Genomic DNA, 16492 nt, shown 5'->3' with positions numbered 1-16492 from the left:
GAGTGTTGTTAGACCCTCCCCATCAGGAAAGGACCCAAAAGGCTGGGAGGAGAAAGGCCCACCAGCCTGCTTTCCTCACTTCCATCCCCTTTTTGGCCTTTATAAGGCTGTGCTTCTCCAATCTGGGCTGTGCTCAGAAGATGCAGTGGTTTCTAGATTTCATTTGAGTGTTTTAGGGGGCTCAGTGAAGATGTCACCATGATGCCACCCATGACTCCAGTGGCTCAGAGGTCAAGGAACAGATGGTGGATGGAGGACTCAAAGGGAAGACAAGGCATTCCTGCTGCTAGATGCCCATGGCAGACCCCCCCACCCCACCCTGCCGCCAGTGTCCTGACTGGAGAATGCAGAGGCCCTGGGCCTTGCATCTCTGGAAACCTCCAGGAGCCAGCTTACCTCTGGTCCCCTGGGTGCTGCTGGAAGTCCCCTCCTGTCTCCAGTCTTTTTTTTTTTTTTTTTTTTTTTTTGGTCTTTTTGCTATTTCTTTGGGCTGCTCTCGCGGCATATGGAGGTTCCCAGGCTAGGGGTCGAATCGGAGCTGCAGCCACTGGCCTACGCCAGAGCCACAGCAACGCAGGATCCGAGCCGCGTCTGCAACCTACACCACAGCTCACGGCAACGCTGGATCCTTAACCCACTGAGCAAGGACAGGGATCGAACCCGCAACCTCATGGTTCCTAGTCGGATTCGTTAACCACTGCGCCACGACGGAAACTCCCTGTCTCCAGTCTTTTGCCCTGGTTTCCCCCATCGTTGCCTTGGGACTGCTGTACTCTGGCCCCTCCCCCATGCCTGGACCATCTCTCCTCCTTTGGCCTCACACCCTCCCCTCCCCTGTTTACCTCCTTACCATAGCCCCCTTTATCGAACATTCTAAAGACTTGCTGGAAAGGGGGGAGAAATGGTTTTTCCTGGCTGTTTAGGCCCCATCCCCAGAACCTCCTCCTGCCAAGGCCCTGTCCCCAGCTCACGTGCACAGTGACGTCCATCCCCAGTCAGGGTTGTCGGGCAGGCCTCGCAGCCCTTCCCGGAAATGCACTTCACATTCGGGAAGCACGGCTCATCACAGGGGTCCTTGGAGTGGTTGCAGTAGCGGCCAAAGGTGTTCCCGTCACACTTGCAGCCGGCCATCTGGAATGGGTTGTTGATCACTGGGCCGCCAGGAAGCCGAACCATCAAGGGCTTCTGGGTGTAGCTATACCAACTCCTCTGGTCTGAGAACCCATGGACTCAGGTCCTTGTCTTCTGTCAGTATCACTGAGCACCTTTTGGATCAGACCCTGGGCCTCCACATCCCTGCCCAAAGGCCGATCATCCTCCAAGCTGGGTGGCCTCCCTGGGCCATCATTTCCCCGGAGCCCTCTGCCTGGCCCCTGCCCTGGGACCTCAAGCCTCTTCCCTCTCACACCTTCTCTCCTGGACTGAATTCCTTTCTAGAATAAGGCAGGGGCGAAATAAATAAATATTCTATTCTTTCTGGAGAGCTGTATCCCACACAAGCTGTAGTGTCCTGCTCTCCCTTCCCTTGCTGACTTCAAAGAAGACAGAGCCGCCTTCTTCTTCTTGTGTTTGTTTGTTTGTTTCTTTTCTTTTTTTTTTTTCGTCTTTTTAGGGCTGCATCTGTGACATATGGAGGTTCCCAGGCTAGGGATCCAATCAGAGCTACAGCTGCGACCTACACCACAGCTCAGGGCAATGCTGGATCTTTAACCCCATTGAACAAGGCCAGGGATCGAAGCTGTGTCCTCTTGAATGCTAGTCAGACTCGTTTCTGCTGAGCCACAATGGGAACTCCAAGATAGAACCTTCTGAAAGAGCACATGGCCACCAGAGCAAGGGCACAGGGAGGGAAACCCTTCGGAAACTTTACCAAGCTCCGGGTCTCTCTAACTCCTCTACTGAGACGGCTCTGGAAAGCTCCCTGAAATGGAGCCCTTCAACACTTCCTACTGCCAAGAAGGGATATCTTGGGAAATCCAAAATAATGTATTGATTTTAATCCCTCCTTTCTCCACTCTGATTTTTTTTTCTTTTTCTGCCTCCTGGATTCCCCCACCTCTGTCCCTTTCAAGTCAGAATTCTGTGTTCATGTTTCATAAGGAGGGTGTGTGTGTATGTAAGGGGTTGAAGAATGGGGTGCAGTATTGCCAGTCAAAACCTGTCTTTTCCAGCTCCCCTTTCACAACAACAACAAATTTTTTTTTTTTTTTTAAGAAGCAGGTAGGGGGAGTTCCTGCTGTAGTGCAGTGAGATAAGAATCTGGCTGCAGCAGCTTGGGTCACTGCAGAGGTGTGGGTTCAATCTCCAGACAGGCACAGTGAGTTAAAGGATTTGGTATTGCCGGAGCTGTGGCTCAGATTCAATCCCTGGCCCAGAAGTGTTTTTTTTTTTTTTTTTTTTTTTTTTAATGGTCACACCCATACACTGTGGGCATGGCCATTAAAAAAAAAAAAAAAGGCAGATAGGGCCAGATTCATGGACTTAGGCCAAGTATCTTGGCTAGAAACTTGAATGGAGAAGGATTTTCTCCAAACTGCCAAAGAGATGCTTCGTTTAGTTGGAAGAGAGTAAAAAGGAAAAATAGGATTTTACAGGTGTTAAAATCAGAGGGGGCCTGTACCTCTCTTCCCAAGATGACGATGAGGCCCCAAAGAAATGGCTGTGCACTGCTTCTAGGCACATGGGACCCTAAGCCACTTTAAAGGAGGTTTCCTGTATCCAAGTAAGGCCCAGAAGCCACAGAGCATCTCCCTACATCTGATGGGATGAAGAAGCTGTGATCCATGGAGACTCAGGCCCCCCAGGGGCCACATGGACCTCCTCCCACCCCACACTTCATTGTCTCGTTCCAGAACCATGGAGCTAGAAACCACTGAGCAACTCAAAGAAAGGCTGAGGTGGAAGTTTCCTGCTAGCTTGGCTGGATGGGAGCTGGGAGGTAAAAATTCAGTTGACCTATAAGCACTAAAGAAAGTCCTATTTCTTATGTTTGTGGCCCAAAATTGGTATCTGCCCTACTCACCTACCACAGCTCCACCCACCTCCCAACACACACATTAGGACAGAGGGGCTGAATGACAACATCCCTTCAATTCCCACTTCCCTTCCCTCAACACAGAGACCGACCTCCCACCCTCTCCCACACTCACCTCCAGGGAGGAATTGCCCACCCGATCGTTCTGGTTATATAAACACTGGCTCTCTGCCTGGCAAGTGCAGACCACCATTCTTGGCTTGAGTACAGATGACAAGTCATCCTTGGCACTTCTTGCCAGAATCTCCAGAGGACATGGTTTCAGTGACTGTGGTGTCCATAGCAACGTCCCATTCTCTGCCCCCAGGGAAGACAGATCATTTTGAGAGCTGGGAGCCTCATCTCCTCTGCTGCCTGACACATCCTGGCATCTAATACCCCAAGTGCTGATGCTGGACGTCCCCCACCCCTGTCAGACCACCCCTCCAATCTTACTAGGCATTTCCTTGAGCAAGGCTAGTTTCTAGTTTCTGTTGGATCACACTCCAACCTGGAGGTGGCACCAGCCCAACTAAGTGATTCTAGGGTAGAACTCCATGAGATGAAGGTGGTTGCCCCCCACCTCCCCAAAGCCCCCAAAGGGTAACCCTGCCTGGACCTGCACTAGGATGGGATATGGGGGGCGGGGAGCCATGGAGGGTGAAGGCCAGGATCTTCCCAACACTTACTCAGGCTACACTTCAGGCCAGACTGACCTCAGCTTCACAGCAGCCTCATCCCTCACCCACTTGCTCTCATTTCCTGGACCTTTGACCAGACCCCAGGCTACAGGGAAATACTGCTGTGTATCAATAAGGACTCTTCTGATTCAACCTGTCTTATGTTTTTCAAGAAAATAGGGAAGTCTCCTTAAAACAGTGGATTGAAAAGAGCTGATGGGTGGGAGCAGATGAGAGTCACTTCCAGGACCTCCCTCTTCAGGATAGGAGCCCAGTGGAGGAGTGAGTCTCCTGATGCCATTGATTAGGCACTAGGGAGCATGCCACATGGAGCACAGGGTGCAGACAATGCTGTCTCTTCTTATGCACAGAGAAAGAGAGGCAGAGAGGTGCTCAGAGCAAGGTCCCTAAGGGCTCTGGCTTAGCAAAGAGCAGTCACCAGCTTAATTAGGGCTGGCCCTAAAAGGCAAGCTGTAACCTGTGTGCTTTGACTCTTGACCCAGATCATGGTTCCCGTTCTGAAATGGGGTCTCCACACCATCACTGAGAGGGAAAGTGAAACTGCTTGGGCCCAGTACAGAAAAGCAGGCAAGGAGGGGCAAAGTTAGGTAAACATGGTTGACAAACATCAAAATTGTGAGAAAGTTACCAAATGAAGGTATTTGTATTTCTTTAAATCTTGTTCCATATGATATCCTTCTTTTAATAGATGTGCAAATATTTTAAATTAGTACTTTTTAATTGCTATATTTATTCTAGGAGTTCCCGTTGTGGCGCAGTGGAAACGAATCCAACTAGGAACCATGAGGTTGTGGGTTAGATCCCTGGCCTTGCTCAGTGGGTTAAGGATCCCATGTTGCTGTGGCTGTGGTGTAGGTTGGCAGCTACAGCTCTGATTTGACCCCTAGCCTGGAAACCTCCATATGCCACCAGTGCAGTCCTAAAAAGACAAAAAGACAAAAAAAAATTTATTCTAATAACTTGGTGATTGCATAAAGATGATTTTGCAATATTACAAGAATGAGAAGAAATGATCTTTGAATCAGCCTGGAGTCAGTCGAGCTAGCTGGCCAGATCACTATTAATCTCTGGGGGGAATCTATTTGATTTATATGGATCATTCCTGGGTAATGTTGGTCCTGGATATTCCAATGAAAGGTGACATGAAGTTGCACAGAGTATAATAACGCAAAATTACCCAAAGCTTGACTCAGACCTCAACCACTAACTGCCCCAGCCGAGCATTCTTACCAGAGAGCTTGAAGTCAGTGCAGTTGTGTCTGAGAGTGAATGTGACGTTCTCAGAGCTGCTGGTGTAATTAACAAGGCTGGCCTGTCCCATATAGGTTTTCACCACATCAGGACCCTTGATGGAGGGCGGGTACTGATCTGAGACACAAAGAAGGGGTCAGGGTCTGGGGCAGGATATTTCCTGCCTTCTGGGCCTCCTTTCTCTCTCTCTAGTCTTCTCGCTTGTGTGAGGCATTCCCAGGGCTGGGACCCACCTCCAGAAGCAGGAAATAATCTATGCACCTGCTCTTGCATCTATGCAGAGCAGGTCATTGTTGTATTGCCCACCCAGCCAAATCTTTACTCTCTCTTTATTTTCTCCCCAAACAAGATTCATTTCAGGTTCTTTCCTGGTGAGAAAGTTATGCAGGGCATGGTATGAAGTGATCAGAGGACAGAGCTGTTCAGGCCATTGTGGAATTTTACCTTTGGAGGAGAGCTGGAAACACTGAGGGTTATATCTAGGTGGATATTACATTGTCAGGAAGTAGAAAGAGAGAGTAAAAGTTTTCCACTGGTCTCTGGATTTGGAGCCCTGGTATTTCCATTCTGTTGTTCATTCATTCATTCAGTTAGTCACTTAGCAAATATTTATTGAGCACCTACTCTATGGCTGGCATTGTTCTAGGTCGTAAGGGCATAGCAATGAACAAATAATAAAAAGACCTGCTACAATTAGAAAATACGTTAGATAGTTATAGATGCTAAAGAGAAAAAATAAATCAGGGAAGGCAAATAGGAAGTGTGAGTGAAGGTGAAACTTTAGACAAGTTAGCCAAGAAAGGCACTGCTGAGAGGGTGGCATTTAATAGAGACTTGAAGGAGGTGAGGAGCGACCTGTGGGTGTCTGGGGGAAGGTATTCTAGGCAAAGAGAACAGAACATGTGCAGAGTCTCAGAGTCGGGGGCGAGCCTGGCGTGTTTGAAGAACATGAAGAAGCAGTGGGGATGCAGTGGAGGGAGCGAGGTTCTAGAAGTTCTAGGAGAAGAGTGTGGAGAGGCAGTGGGGCTGGAGTGCACAGGGCTTTGATTTGAAGGTTGTCATAAGGATAGAGTGAGCTGGGGAGTCAGGGGAGGATTTGAGCAGAGGGACAACATGAGCAAAATAATCGGCTAAATTAAAAAATGTGTAGCTTAGAAGTTCTCTTGGTGGTGCAACAGGTTAAGGATCCTGCATTGTCACTGCAGCAGCTTGGGTCACTGCTGTGGGGCAGGTTCGATTCCCCGCTTGGGAACTTCCACATGCCATGGGTGTGGCCCCCCAAAAATTTATGTTATGTTTAGGAGGGGATTAAAATGTTGAATAACTTTAGGAAAAAAATGTGTAGCTTAAGGGGTGTCTTGGAAGAGGGGCTCCTCATCTGCCCCCTAACTCTGCACACACCTCCCCGAGCCTCACGCCACTCACTCAAGGTAGCATTCATTTGCTGGTAGCTTCGAAAGAGCCGCATAGTGTGCTCTCCAAGGTTTGCATTTTCTGTGGCCAGGGCATCATAGATGCATTGTTCATCTCCATTACACCTGGAAGTCAAACTTTTATTCAAGGACTTGTTTCCCCGAAGTTGTGAAAGGAAGACAGGGGTGAAGTTATAAGACACATGGTCATTCCTCTTGCCAAGGAGGCTGGTTCCGTTGATCTCCCCTAAAACACACAAGGCATGATGGTGGTGTTACCAGGGTGGGCCTCTGGCTGTATTTCTGTTGTGTCCACCCCTTACCCTTATATGGTTTGGGGTTGGGGCAGGGGACGTGGAGAGACAGAGTGACTTCCAGCTTCTGAGTCTGGAAATCCTCACTCTAGTGACTGAGGGCCACCCACCTCCCTTGTCCCCTCTCCCAGGTAGAGAGGTGCAGGTGGGTTGGGGACAGAGGGGACAAATCTGGGGGTAGCACCAGCATCTTTAGATCTCTTCCTTTCTACCCCTCTCTCACAAAGGACAGAGGTCTGGTTCCCACAGGCCTGAGGGAGACCATGCAGCAGCCCTGCCCATCTACCCGAGGACTCTGAGGACCAGACTCACAGGTCATTCCATACTGAAAAAGGGTCTCCTCGGAGCTCCGTGGGGAAAGAGTAGAGCCATTGGGCATCCTGAAGTCATCATCTGGGTTGCCGTTCCAGAACCCTGAGGGACAGAGCAGGCGTCAGCCATCCTGGGACTGTGGCTTTGCCCTTCCCTGGGAGCATCCGGCTGATCACATGGAGATGCGTGCAGGAGTAGGGGGCCTCCGTCCATTGTATCTCTTCTCCATTCAGTCCTCCAGGAGGAGGGGAACGGGCTGTCACCTCAGAACCCACCCCTCCGCTTCAGGAAAGAAGGAAATGAAGGAGGAAAGGAGAAAGAAGGGAGGGAATGCGGAGGATGGAGGGAGGGTGGGAGGTATAAAGCCAGAGTGGGGGGTGGGGTGGCTGCTGGTCCCATGATTCCCAGAGCCCATTCTTTTTTTTTTTTTTTTTTAAATTAGCATATAGTTGATTTACAGTGTTGTGTCAATTTCTGCTGCTCAGCAAAGTGACCCAGTCACACATACATAGAAACAGTCTTTTCTCATACAATCTTCCATCATGGTCTACCCCAAGAGATTGGATATAGTTCCCTGTGCTGTACAGTAGGACCTCACTGCTTATCCATTCTGAATGTGATAGTTTACACCTACCAACTCAAACTCTCCATCCGTCCCCCTTCCTCCTCCCCGCCCCCGCCACCCAAGGCAGTCAGAGCCCATTCTTTTTTTTTTCTCTTTTTATGGCCACACCTGCAGTATATGGAAGTTCCCAGGCTAGGGGTTGAATAGAATAGGCGCTGCAGCTGCTTGTGGCAATGCCAGTCCTTAACTCACTGAGTGAGGCCAGGGTTCAAACCCGCATCCTCACAGAGACAACACTGGGTCCTTAAACTGCTGAGCCACAATGGGAACTCCCAGAGCCCACTATTGATTCCTTCTTGGCTGCCCTGGAACCAGAGCTTCAGAAGGATGGGAAGTGAGCCTCAAAGGTAGCTGAAGGGGTCCCCCCTCCCTCCCTGCTGCTCTGTAGCCTCAGGGCTCTGCACCCTCAGGGCTCTGCTCCCAGGAGGCCGAAAAAGGAAACTCCACCCGGAGTATCCGCAGACCCACGGGAGGGGGAGCTGCCTGTAGGCTGGGGGTCTGAGCTGGTGCTGCAGAGGCAGGGGCCTGCCCGCTCCTTACCCATGAGGCCCTCTGTGTGGTTCTGATACTCCTTTGGGAGGCCGCAGGAGGCATGGAGGATTTGGGCGAGAGCGATCACTGAGATGGTCACCGCCCCATCAAAGCTGGCTGACACCGTGGAGCCATTGCGGATCATTATGACTCCAGAGGTGTTGAACATCTCCTGGCCTAGAAGGTGGGGAGGCAGATGATGAAGCAGCCAGTGTTGGAGTCCTAGAGGCCCAAGACTTGGCAGTAGTGAAGGTTCAAGATGTGGAGAGGAGGCTGAGAGCAGCTGGGAGATGCCCTGCCAGGTCCTACACCAGTAGCCGCAAACCAAGCTCACAGGACACCCTCATGGCACCCCCCCCCAACCAGTTCTCCCTGGCACTGCCCAGAGAGGCCGTCACAGCCCTGGAGGAAGGAGAGAAGTGCGGAGGAAAAGCTCAATGCTCGGCTCCAGTGAAGAAGCTGCTCAGGCACAGCTGCTGGAAGGACAGCAGGGGTGGCGACCACTCTGCTCTGCCCGATGCTGCTGCCTCTCCACCCCAGCACCCTGCTCCCCAGTGACCCGACCCAGGGAAGCAGGAGAGGGCAGCTGACGGCCATCCCCAGCCTACCTTCGGCACCTGCATGGTTAGTCTCAAATGTTACAGTCTGGTTATTGAGCAGAACCTGGATTGTGTCATTGGGCTCAAGGAGCCATTGAACCTGGAAGGGAATTGGCAGAGGCCTAAGCCCGACCTGCAGGTGGGTCCAGAGGCCAAGGAAGAAGGCTTCCGAGAGCTTAGAGCCTGGGGCTTGGATGAAAGCAAAGGTGACTGGGAGTGTGACGATGAGGTGATGCTAGCCACTGTGTAAGAGGCCCTTGGCACGGGTTCTTAGATTAGCTTTTAGATCTCACAACAGCCCCGTGTGTAGGTAGTAGTATCGTCCCCATTTTACCCTAAGAAAAACTGGGAGGCACTGAAAAGTAGGTCCTTTCTTCAGTCTCACAGCTGGTGGAGCCAAGACCCTAATCCTATGTCTCCAGGGTTGACTCTGGAACTGCTGTGCCAGCAGGATGCATCCTCCCTCACCTCTGCCCCCTGCCCTTCTTCCTTCTCTTTCTCCTCCTGGGACTCAATTGCCAGCTGAAGGCTCACCGTGATGGGGTCCAGGCTGCTGGAGCTGTATTCTGCAGCAAAGGCAATGAAGTTGGTGGCCCGGGCTGAGAGGGTCTGGGCAGTGCGACCCTGCAGCTGGAAGGAGGAGTTTCTGTCCTGGGCCCGGACCAGCAGGAAGTCCCCCAGCCCATTGAAGGTGTAATTGGCACCATCCAAGGTGGTGATGTGGGGGTCCCCAAACATCCAGGCTGGAAAAGAGGAGATACCACATTGGCAGAGTGGACCAGGGAAGGGCCTGGGATTCCTTACTGGCCCCAGACAGGATGTTTGCTCAGGAGACTCCAGCCTGGGGAGGTGCTCATGGAGCACAGACCCCTCCCCAGAATTCCTCCTGCCCTTGGGCGCCCCACCGCATCTTCATTTTCCCACCCCCAACACCTCCCCTCCCCCAAGGCCACATATAAAATTTCTCGTTTGCCATCTCCACACACTGGACCCATCTCCATCCTCCCGTGTGGCCACAGCCCTGCCCCAGGAAGCTTGTGCTGCCTTGGTCAGGTCCTGAGAGGCTACCCTTCCCCTGATGCTCTGTCTCTGCCCTGTCCTGGAGCCAGGCTCCAGCAGCTCACCAGGCCTCGGGGGCTGGTACCCACTGCAGCCGATTCGGGGCCGCATTAGCTCATACAGGGCACAGAAGGAGGGCTTGTCATTGAAGCGGCAGCACCAGTTCTGGGGCTCCAGTTCTTGGTCTGTGAAGAAGAGCAGCGTGTTGGGGGAGATGGAGAACCTGCAGGAAGTAGCACTGGGCAGTTCTGGCAGGATGAAACGGTGGCAAGGGTATGGTTTAGGAATCGGGCACACCTCAGTTCAGAACCCACCCTGCTCAATGACCTGAAGCCATTGACCAGTGACTGTCTCCCTTGTGGGTATTTGGAGCCATGTGTAGCAAAGCCCCTAGTGGGCCAGGCACAGGACCCTTCCTTTCTTTCTTTCTTTGTTGTCGTTGTTGTTGTCTTTTTAGAGCCGCACCTGCGGCATATAGAGGTTCCCAGGCTGGGGGTCAAATCGGAGCTGCAGCTGCAGGTCTACACCACAGCCACAGCAACACCAGATCCAAGTCGTGTCTGCGACCTACACCACAGCTTACAGCAACACCAGATTGTTAACCCACTGAGTGAGGCCAGGAATTGAACCTGTGTCCTCATGGATACTAGTCAGGTTCATTACCACTGAACCACAGTGGGAACTCCCAGGGCCCTTCCTTTCTTGAAGGGTGGGGTGCTGAGTCTCAAAGTGCTGTGGGAGCAGGAGGGCATGGCTGGTGGTGTGGGGACTAAGGAGGCTGTGATTACAAGGAGGAGGTGAGAAGGACACGCATGACCCTGGCCCCCCAACGCTGTCCTCTCTAGCTGCTTTGGAGGGTCTCTGCAGGAGGCGACTCCAAGTCTTCCCCTGCACAGCTGCTAATCCGGGTTCCGATGGACAGGGCCAGACCAGGCCCCTCTCTTCCCTAGAAGATGCCCGACTCTGGGCTGGGGCTTTTGGCGAAGTGGAGATGGGACAAGAGGGACTCCATCATAAATCCCTAGGGTGTCAGCTGGAAGGGATGTTGGAAATTTCCTCATGTTACCAGATCAGGAAATTGAAGGCCAGAGGGGGAAGGTAGCTGGGAGGAAATGGGACAAGAGCCTTCCTTCTGTGGGTCTCACTGCTGGCTGGTCTCTGACAGGGAAGAACAGAAAGCTCCAGAAAAGCTGGGCTCAAGTTCTCTGTGGACACACATACCAAACTGCCAAGGACTCTGCAATCTCCAGCCTTCAAGAAGCTCTCCCCAGGGCCCGTAGCTGCAGCACACGCTCCCACGCCAGGAGGAGAAGCTGCACAGCTGCCTGTTGACGATGCCCCACCAGCCTGCAACAAGCCAGACACACTCAGGCCCAGGATGCCTTTGGTGTGTGCATCAACGGTAGGGGGTGCTTCTGGGGAGGAACTGAGGGTGCCCTGGAAGAGACGGGTCAGGCAAGGCCAAAGGGAGGGTGGGCAGGCTTGTGAGGGACAGTGGGGCACCACAGGAGACAGGAAGGAGGTGTCACCTATGTTGATGGGCTGAAATCTTAAGTCCCATAGTCCCTGCTGCCAGGAGCAGGGGCAGGAGACCTGGTTCCAGCCCCAGCCGGACCAGTGAGACTGTCTCTTCAACCACCGCAGGCACCAGAGACGATAGTTGGGCTTGTCTTCCTTGTGTAGCTTATAGATCTGCAGCCCCCGGAGGCCTGGGGAGCAGAGGAAAAGGGGGTGATCTCAGGGCCTGGGCCACAGGCTCTGCTTTAGTTTTGGGAACAAACAAAACTCATAAATGCACCCTCTGTATGTCACTCCCCCTGCCCTGGACAGCTCTTCTAGGAATGGACCCAGTCAGACTGGCAGTAGTGCCTCCCCAAAGGCCCTTTGATGTGACCTCCAAAACCTCAAGAGTTTGGATCTTACAGCGAAACCTTGAGACAAGTGCTGGGCAGGAGGGCCTCACCTGTAATCCAACTCAGAGCCAAACCCTGAGTGTGGGCTCCAGAGTCCAGTAAAATACAATAGGATATAATGTATTTGATTTTGACCCTGACCCCGTGTAAAAGAAAGTATCAAGCTAACTACAGTTTTGATGAGGTTTGGAAAAGAGTAATCATTGTTTATGATCATCTGTGCATTGTCTCCACTGTGGCCTGGTATCAGGGGAAACACACCAGATACTCTCCCCCAACACACACACACACACACACACACACACACACACTCCTATTGCATCCCCACGTCACAAGCAGATGCATCTGGATAGAGGGGCCTTACATGCGCGCTCATGCACACACACACACACACACACACACACACACAAACACACTATCCTATTGCGCCCCCTACATCACAAACTGGATAGAAGGGCCCTAGTCTAATAGGACAGCTTTCTCCACAAGATGGCACCCATGATTTGACTTAACTTCTGTTTATCAGAAGTTGTTGCCACAGAGCAATCAGAACTGGATTAATGCTTCATACTTTACATGGCAGATTTTTAATGCCAGAATATCCTTTGTTCTGTCACATTTGGAAACTGAAATTTCTTTTCTTTAGGGGTCACCGGACAGTAATCAAATCATGGAGGAGGCCCGTGGGGCCTAGAGTACTGGCCTTCTTACCAGAGGGGGAGCTCTTTGACAGCAAACATAGTCTTTTTCATTTCTCATACTTCTGGCTCTTAGCACAGTGTCCTACACCCAGCAGGTACTCAATAAACGAAGACTGAATAGATGTCAGATCCCCTGGAGCTCCTCTTGGTAGATTCCATTGAAGAATGAAGTCTCATTACTGTTCTGGGACAGGACACTTGGAGAATTGTCCTAGCTGCCCATTCATTCCTCACCTCCTGCCATGCCCCTGTCCTCACTTCCAGGATCAGGGCCCCCACTCATAGCTCTCCTGTGTTTGGCTCCGCCCAGGGAGGAGAAGCAGCCTCAAATGACTTTGTGCTGTGTGAGGGCACGGGAGGTAACCACTCCCTGGGCAGTGCCACATCTGGATTGCACCATGGGAAGTCAGTTGTGCTGGAAACACCCTTTGGGATGGTGGAGATGCAAGGGAGCTGCCCTCTGGGACTGTCATGGCACATGGAGGGGAGGACAGAAGGGGACTTGGGTCCCTCAAGTGTGATAAGGTGGTGCTTTTACCTGATGTGGGATCCAGGAACTGGTCTGGACGATACTTCTCCCACACTGGCTGCAATGTCAGTTGGCTGTTTTTGAAATACCCATCTCCACTGTAGGCAAAAGGAAGAATCTTCAGCCACTGTCACACAGTTTTTCCTCTCAGTCAGCAAGTTACTCATTCATACAGCTGGTCAGTCAGCTGGTCACCCACTCAGTCCAGCCAGTCATTAGTTATCAGCTGTTCAGTCGTTTCGTCAGCCAGCCAGAATCATAGACCCGGTGCCAAGCAGGAGTGGGGAAGGGAGGCTTGGGGCAGGAATAGGAGACTCTAATTGATTCCACATCTGATGGTGAACTGTAGGAAACGGGTCATGAGACAGGGGTGTGAGAACAACAGGTCAGGCCCCCTTCCTGTTAGTTTCCCTTCAACTAGGAATTGGAGAAGGGGTGCTGCAGGGCACAGCTGGCTGTGAGGGTTAAAAGCCAGTCTCTCGGTCATGGATTCAACCCCCAGTTCCACTACTTAGTAGCTTGGTGATCATGGGCAAGTTAATTTAACCTCTTTGATTCTTAGTTTTCACCTCTGTGTCAAAGGGGTGACAGTATTGTGAAGATTCAAAGCAGTAACACTGGTAAATCCCTCAGCACCGAGTGAGGACCAGGCAATGGGTGTGCCCCACCCCCACCCCTGGAAGGAAGGAGCAAAGCCCACAGCCTCAGGGTGCACGCCTCAGAGCAGCCACTCCTGATCTTTTCTCCTCTCTGACACAGGACAGATGACGCACTTGGGTGTGACACCTTCCGTGGGTGCACTCAGAATGGTGTGAAATTCCTAGCTGGTCGGATAATTCTACTTCTTTTTCCTTCAGGGCTCATCACTAAGCAAGTGAAAGCAATGTAATTACAGGCGCAATCCTGAATACACTCTAAGAGAAAAACATTTGTAGCAATTAGCAGTAACAAATTACATGCGACCTTCACAGCCAGTGGCGCACATGGCAAGGTTGAGAACTGTTGTGTCAGAGACTGAGCCACCTCCTCCCTTGGGAACCCACGTCCCCATCCATCTCTCTGTTCTCCATCTTTGCCACTGACAGACGCTGCTGGTGCCTTGGGTGAGAGGTTAATTTCCAGCCAATCGAAAGTCAGGAAGGCAGATTTCAACCTTATATTTGGGTTCAGCTTCCCACTTTGCCACATCCCAGCTCTGTGACTTTGGGCAATGACTTATCTATTTGTACCTCAGTTTCTGTATCTGTAGAATGGGTAATAAAATAGATCTCCTTCATGGGGTTGTTGTAATATACAAAATAATGCATACTGAGTGCTGGTATAATAAATGTTGGCTGTTATTGTTAAGCTCTGAAAAGTCAAGTGAGGTCAGCTACTGTCAGTGGAAGTCCTAGAAGTCAAGGCTCTGGGGATTATTATCACATGCACGGAGACCTTGATAGGAAAGAGAACGGCAGAGTGAATAGGGGTCTTTTAATTTGAAACAGCAAGAAGTGGGAACTGGAGTCAGCGTGAATCAGAAGCATGGGCAGGGAGGATTTTGGCGTATCCTTGGGGAATGGAGTTCGTGTGCAGCTGCAAGCCCTGCTTTGCACCGCCTCCTGCTGTCTACTCAATGCAGACAGCCCCACTCTGTCCTACCTGGAGAAGCCCATGACGACGGGGTTGCCTAGGTGTTGGGTCACATCCCACTGCATGCCACCGCTTTGGTAGAGAAACAAGGCGTAGGACCTGCTCCCATCCGTGGAAAGGATGGCCTGGTAGGTGTTGGTCTGGGGATTGGTTGGAGACAAGCATAGGGATGCCCGTGAGAGATCTGGTATGTCCCATTACCTGTCACACAGCCTGGGCATGACACCCATATCACTGTTTCCTGGCCTACCCAGAGCTAAGGTGTGGGCTTAAAATATGGGCAAATTTGGAATTATGCAGAGATTTCACTCTGACTGTCCAAGCACCTGCCATGGTGGATTTGCCTTCTTTGGGACTTCTTCCCCAGGAAGGGAGCCAAAGGACTCTAGGCCAGAATTCAGTGAGAAGAGGGTTTGTATGAGAAAGCTTCAGCAACCTGAGTGATCAGCGGACGTTGGAGAGCTGGGGGAGGCCTAAGGAACTTCCTCAGGGATATTTAAGGATATTGTCCAAATGTCCCCTCCACCTGGATGGCGTGGAGGACCACACAGGTGAGAGTGGAGGTTCTCTGAAGGCCGGGGCCAGCACTGTGCTTGTGCAAAGTAGGTAAGCAATGAGCTTGTTGAGCCAATGAAGAAATGAGTGACTTTAGACCAGACACAAGGAAGAACTTTGTGACTATCAGGGTGGTGAGGCCCCAGATAGGGGGGGACATGTGGTGTGCCTGCTTCCAGTGGATGCGTTTTGGTCAAGAGCTGGAGTGCAGAGTCAGAAAAACCTCTGTTTCAGGCCTGGCTTTGTCATTTGCTAGCTGGGTGACCTTGAAGCAAGTCACTTAACTTTTCTAACCATCATCTTCCTCATTTCGTTCTTTTAAAAAAATATGTATTTTGACTACCTGATTCACAGTTATATTTTCTGGCTATTTTCTTTCTATTTCTATTTATTTATTTAGGTTGTACCCTTGGCATTCAGAAAATTGTCAGATCAGGGATCGAACCTGTGCCACGGCAGCAACCAGAGCCACAGCAGTGACAATGCCAGATCCTTAACCTGCTGAGCCACCAGGGCACTCCTCGTTTCTAATATGTGGATAAAAATATTAGGTTGAGCCATATAGAATTGCCAATTGCCAGCCATTTTTGACTTATGGACATTCCACGTTCTATGTTTCAACCTCCTAATACCCAGTGCTCTGGGCTAGTGTGAGGTTCTGTAAGAGTCCGAAAGGATTTTAGAAGAGTGGCCCCTGCCTAGGATTCTAGGATGTCTGACTTCCAGATGGTTCCCAGGGAGCTGCCCACTGGTCCACTCACCCTGAGGGTCTTCTGGGCAGGATAGGCAGGGGCGTGGACCCACGTGACCTTTAGTGTCCACCTGGCTTTGTAGTTCCAGGTGTTTGTTAACATTTTAATCCAATACTCCACCTCCCACACTAGCTGGTTGTATTCATCATAGAGCGTCTCATACTCCTAGAAAAGAAGGCAGATTCAGACAAGAAACAAGGATCCCAGCTCAACACTCCTGGGCGACCCCCCACTTTCTGCATGGTGATCCTGCTCATTTGAGTCTGCCCATATCTTCCATCCTCCCCCGTCCCAGGCCCACATTTTCACAGTTAGCACCTCTGACCTTAAGATCAAATCAGGTTCGGGCTGCAGGGAAACCTGGGGTATGTGGAGTGGAGAGTCGAGGCCAGTAACTTCTGGACTTGAACTTGTGCCTCGCTTAGCGCAGACTGGCTTGGATTGTGCAGCCACCTGTGCCCATCTGTACCACCCTGTATCCCACTGGAGGCTCTTTGAGGACAGGCACATGTTTCTCCATCTTTGGACCTTCTACAGTGCCTGGTCCTTGGCAGGGGCACGACGTACCTTTGCCTGTGGTAGCTTTCATTACA

At 51.3% G+C, this 16492-nt stretch overlaps 2 protein-coding genes across 5 annotated transcripts in view; one reads left to right on the top strand and one right to left on the bottom strand.

The window, feature by feature from the left end:
• Positions 1 to 16492, top strand: part of MUC20 (mucin 20, cell surface associated) — a 78642-nt gene that overhangs the window by 25054 nt on the left and 37096 nt on the right. Inside the window, exon 5 of one of the 2 annotated variants that reach the window (XM_084986516.1) lies at positions 2853 to 2938. The exons of the other annotated variant lie outside the window; for it this stretch is intronic. Within the exon in view, the coding sequence (XP_084842642.1) occupies positions 2853 to 2866 (14 nt within the window). The 3' untranslated portion in view covers positions 2867 to 2938. Of the gene's footprint in view, positions 1 to 2852; positions 2939 to 16492 lie in introns of those variants that run through there. 2 annotated transcript variants of the gene reach the window in all.
• MUC4 (mucin 4, cell surface associated) overlaps positions 1 to 16492 on the bottom strand; it is a 55565-nt gene that overhangs the window by 7570 nt on the left and 31503 nt on the right. For all 3 annotated transcript variants that reach the window (XM_084990828.1, XM_021068273.2, XM_021068274.2), the window contains 14 exons: positions 15909 to 16064; positions 14602 to 14732; positions 12970 to 13058; positions 11347 to 11526; positions 11039 to 11164; positions 9883 to 10002; positions 9293 to 9501; positions 8768 to 8858; positions 8169 to 8336; positions 7004 to 7105; positions 6391 to 6624; positions 4945 to 5082; positions 3150 to 3331; positions 972 to 1131 (listed from right to left, as the gene is read on the bottom strand). In XM_084990828.1, the coding sequence (XP_084846954.1) occupies positions 972 to 1131; positions 3150 to 3331; positions 4945 to 5082; positions 6391 to 6624; positions 7004 to 7105; positions 8169 to 8336; positions 8768 to 8858; positions 9293 to 9501; positions 9883 to 10002; positions 11039 to 11164; positions 11347 to 11526; positions 12970 to 13058; positions 14602 to 14732; positions 15909 to 16064 (2086 nt within the window). The remainder of the gene's footprint in view (positions 1 to 971; positions 1132 to 3149; positions 3332 to 4944; positions 5083 to 6390; positions 6625 to 7003; positions 7106 to 8168; positions 8337 to 8767; positions 8859 to 9292; positions 9502 to 9882; positions 10003 to 11038; positions 11165 to 11346; positions 11527 to 12969; positions 13059 to 14601; positions 14733 to 15908; positions 16065 to 16492) is intronic.

The sequence above is a fragment of the Sus scrofa genome, chromosome 13, assembly GCF_054392235.1.
Source record: "Sus scrofa isolate SSC_HxYL_T2T_F1_AM1 chromosome 13, Sscrofa_HxYL_maternal_Yorkshire_Landrace_v2.0, whole genome shotgun sequence".
Lineage (NCBI taxonomy): Eukaryota > Metazoa > Chordata > Mammalia > Artiodactyla > Suidae > Sus > Sus scrofa.
The sequence above is the reverse complement of the archived record's forward strand: the minus strand, read 5'-3'. Positions and strand labels throughout refer to the sequence as shown.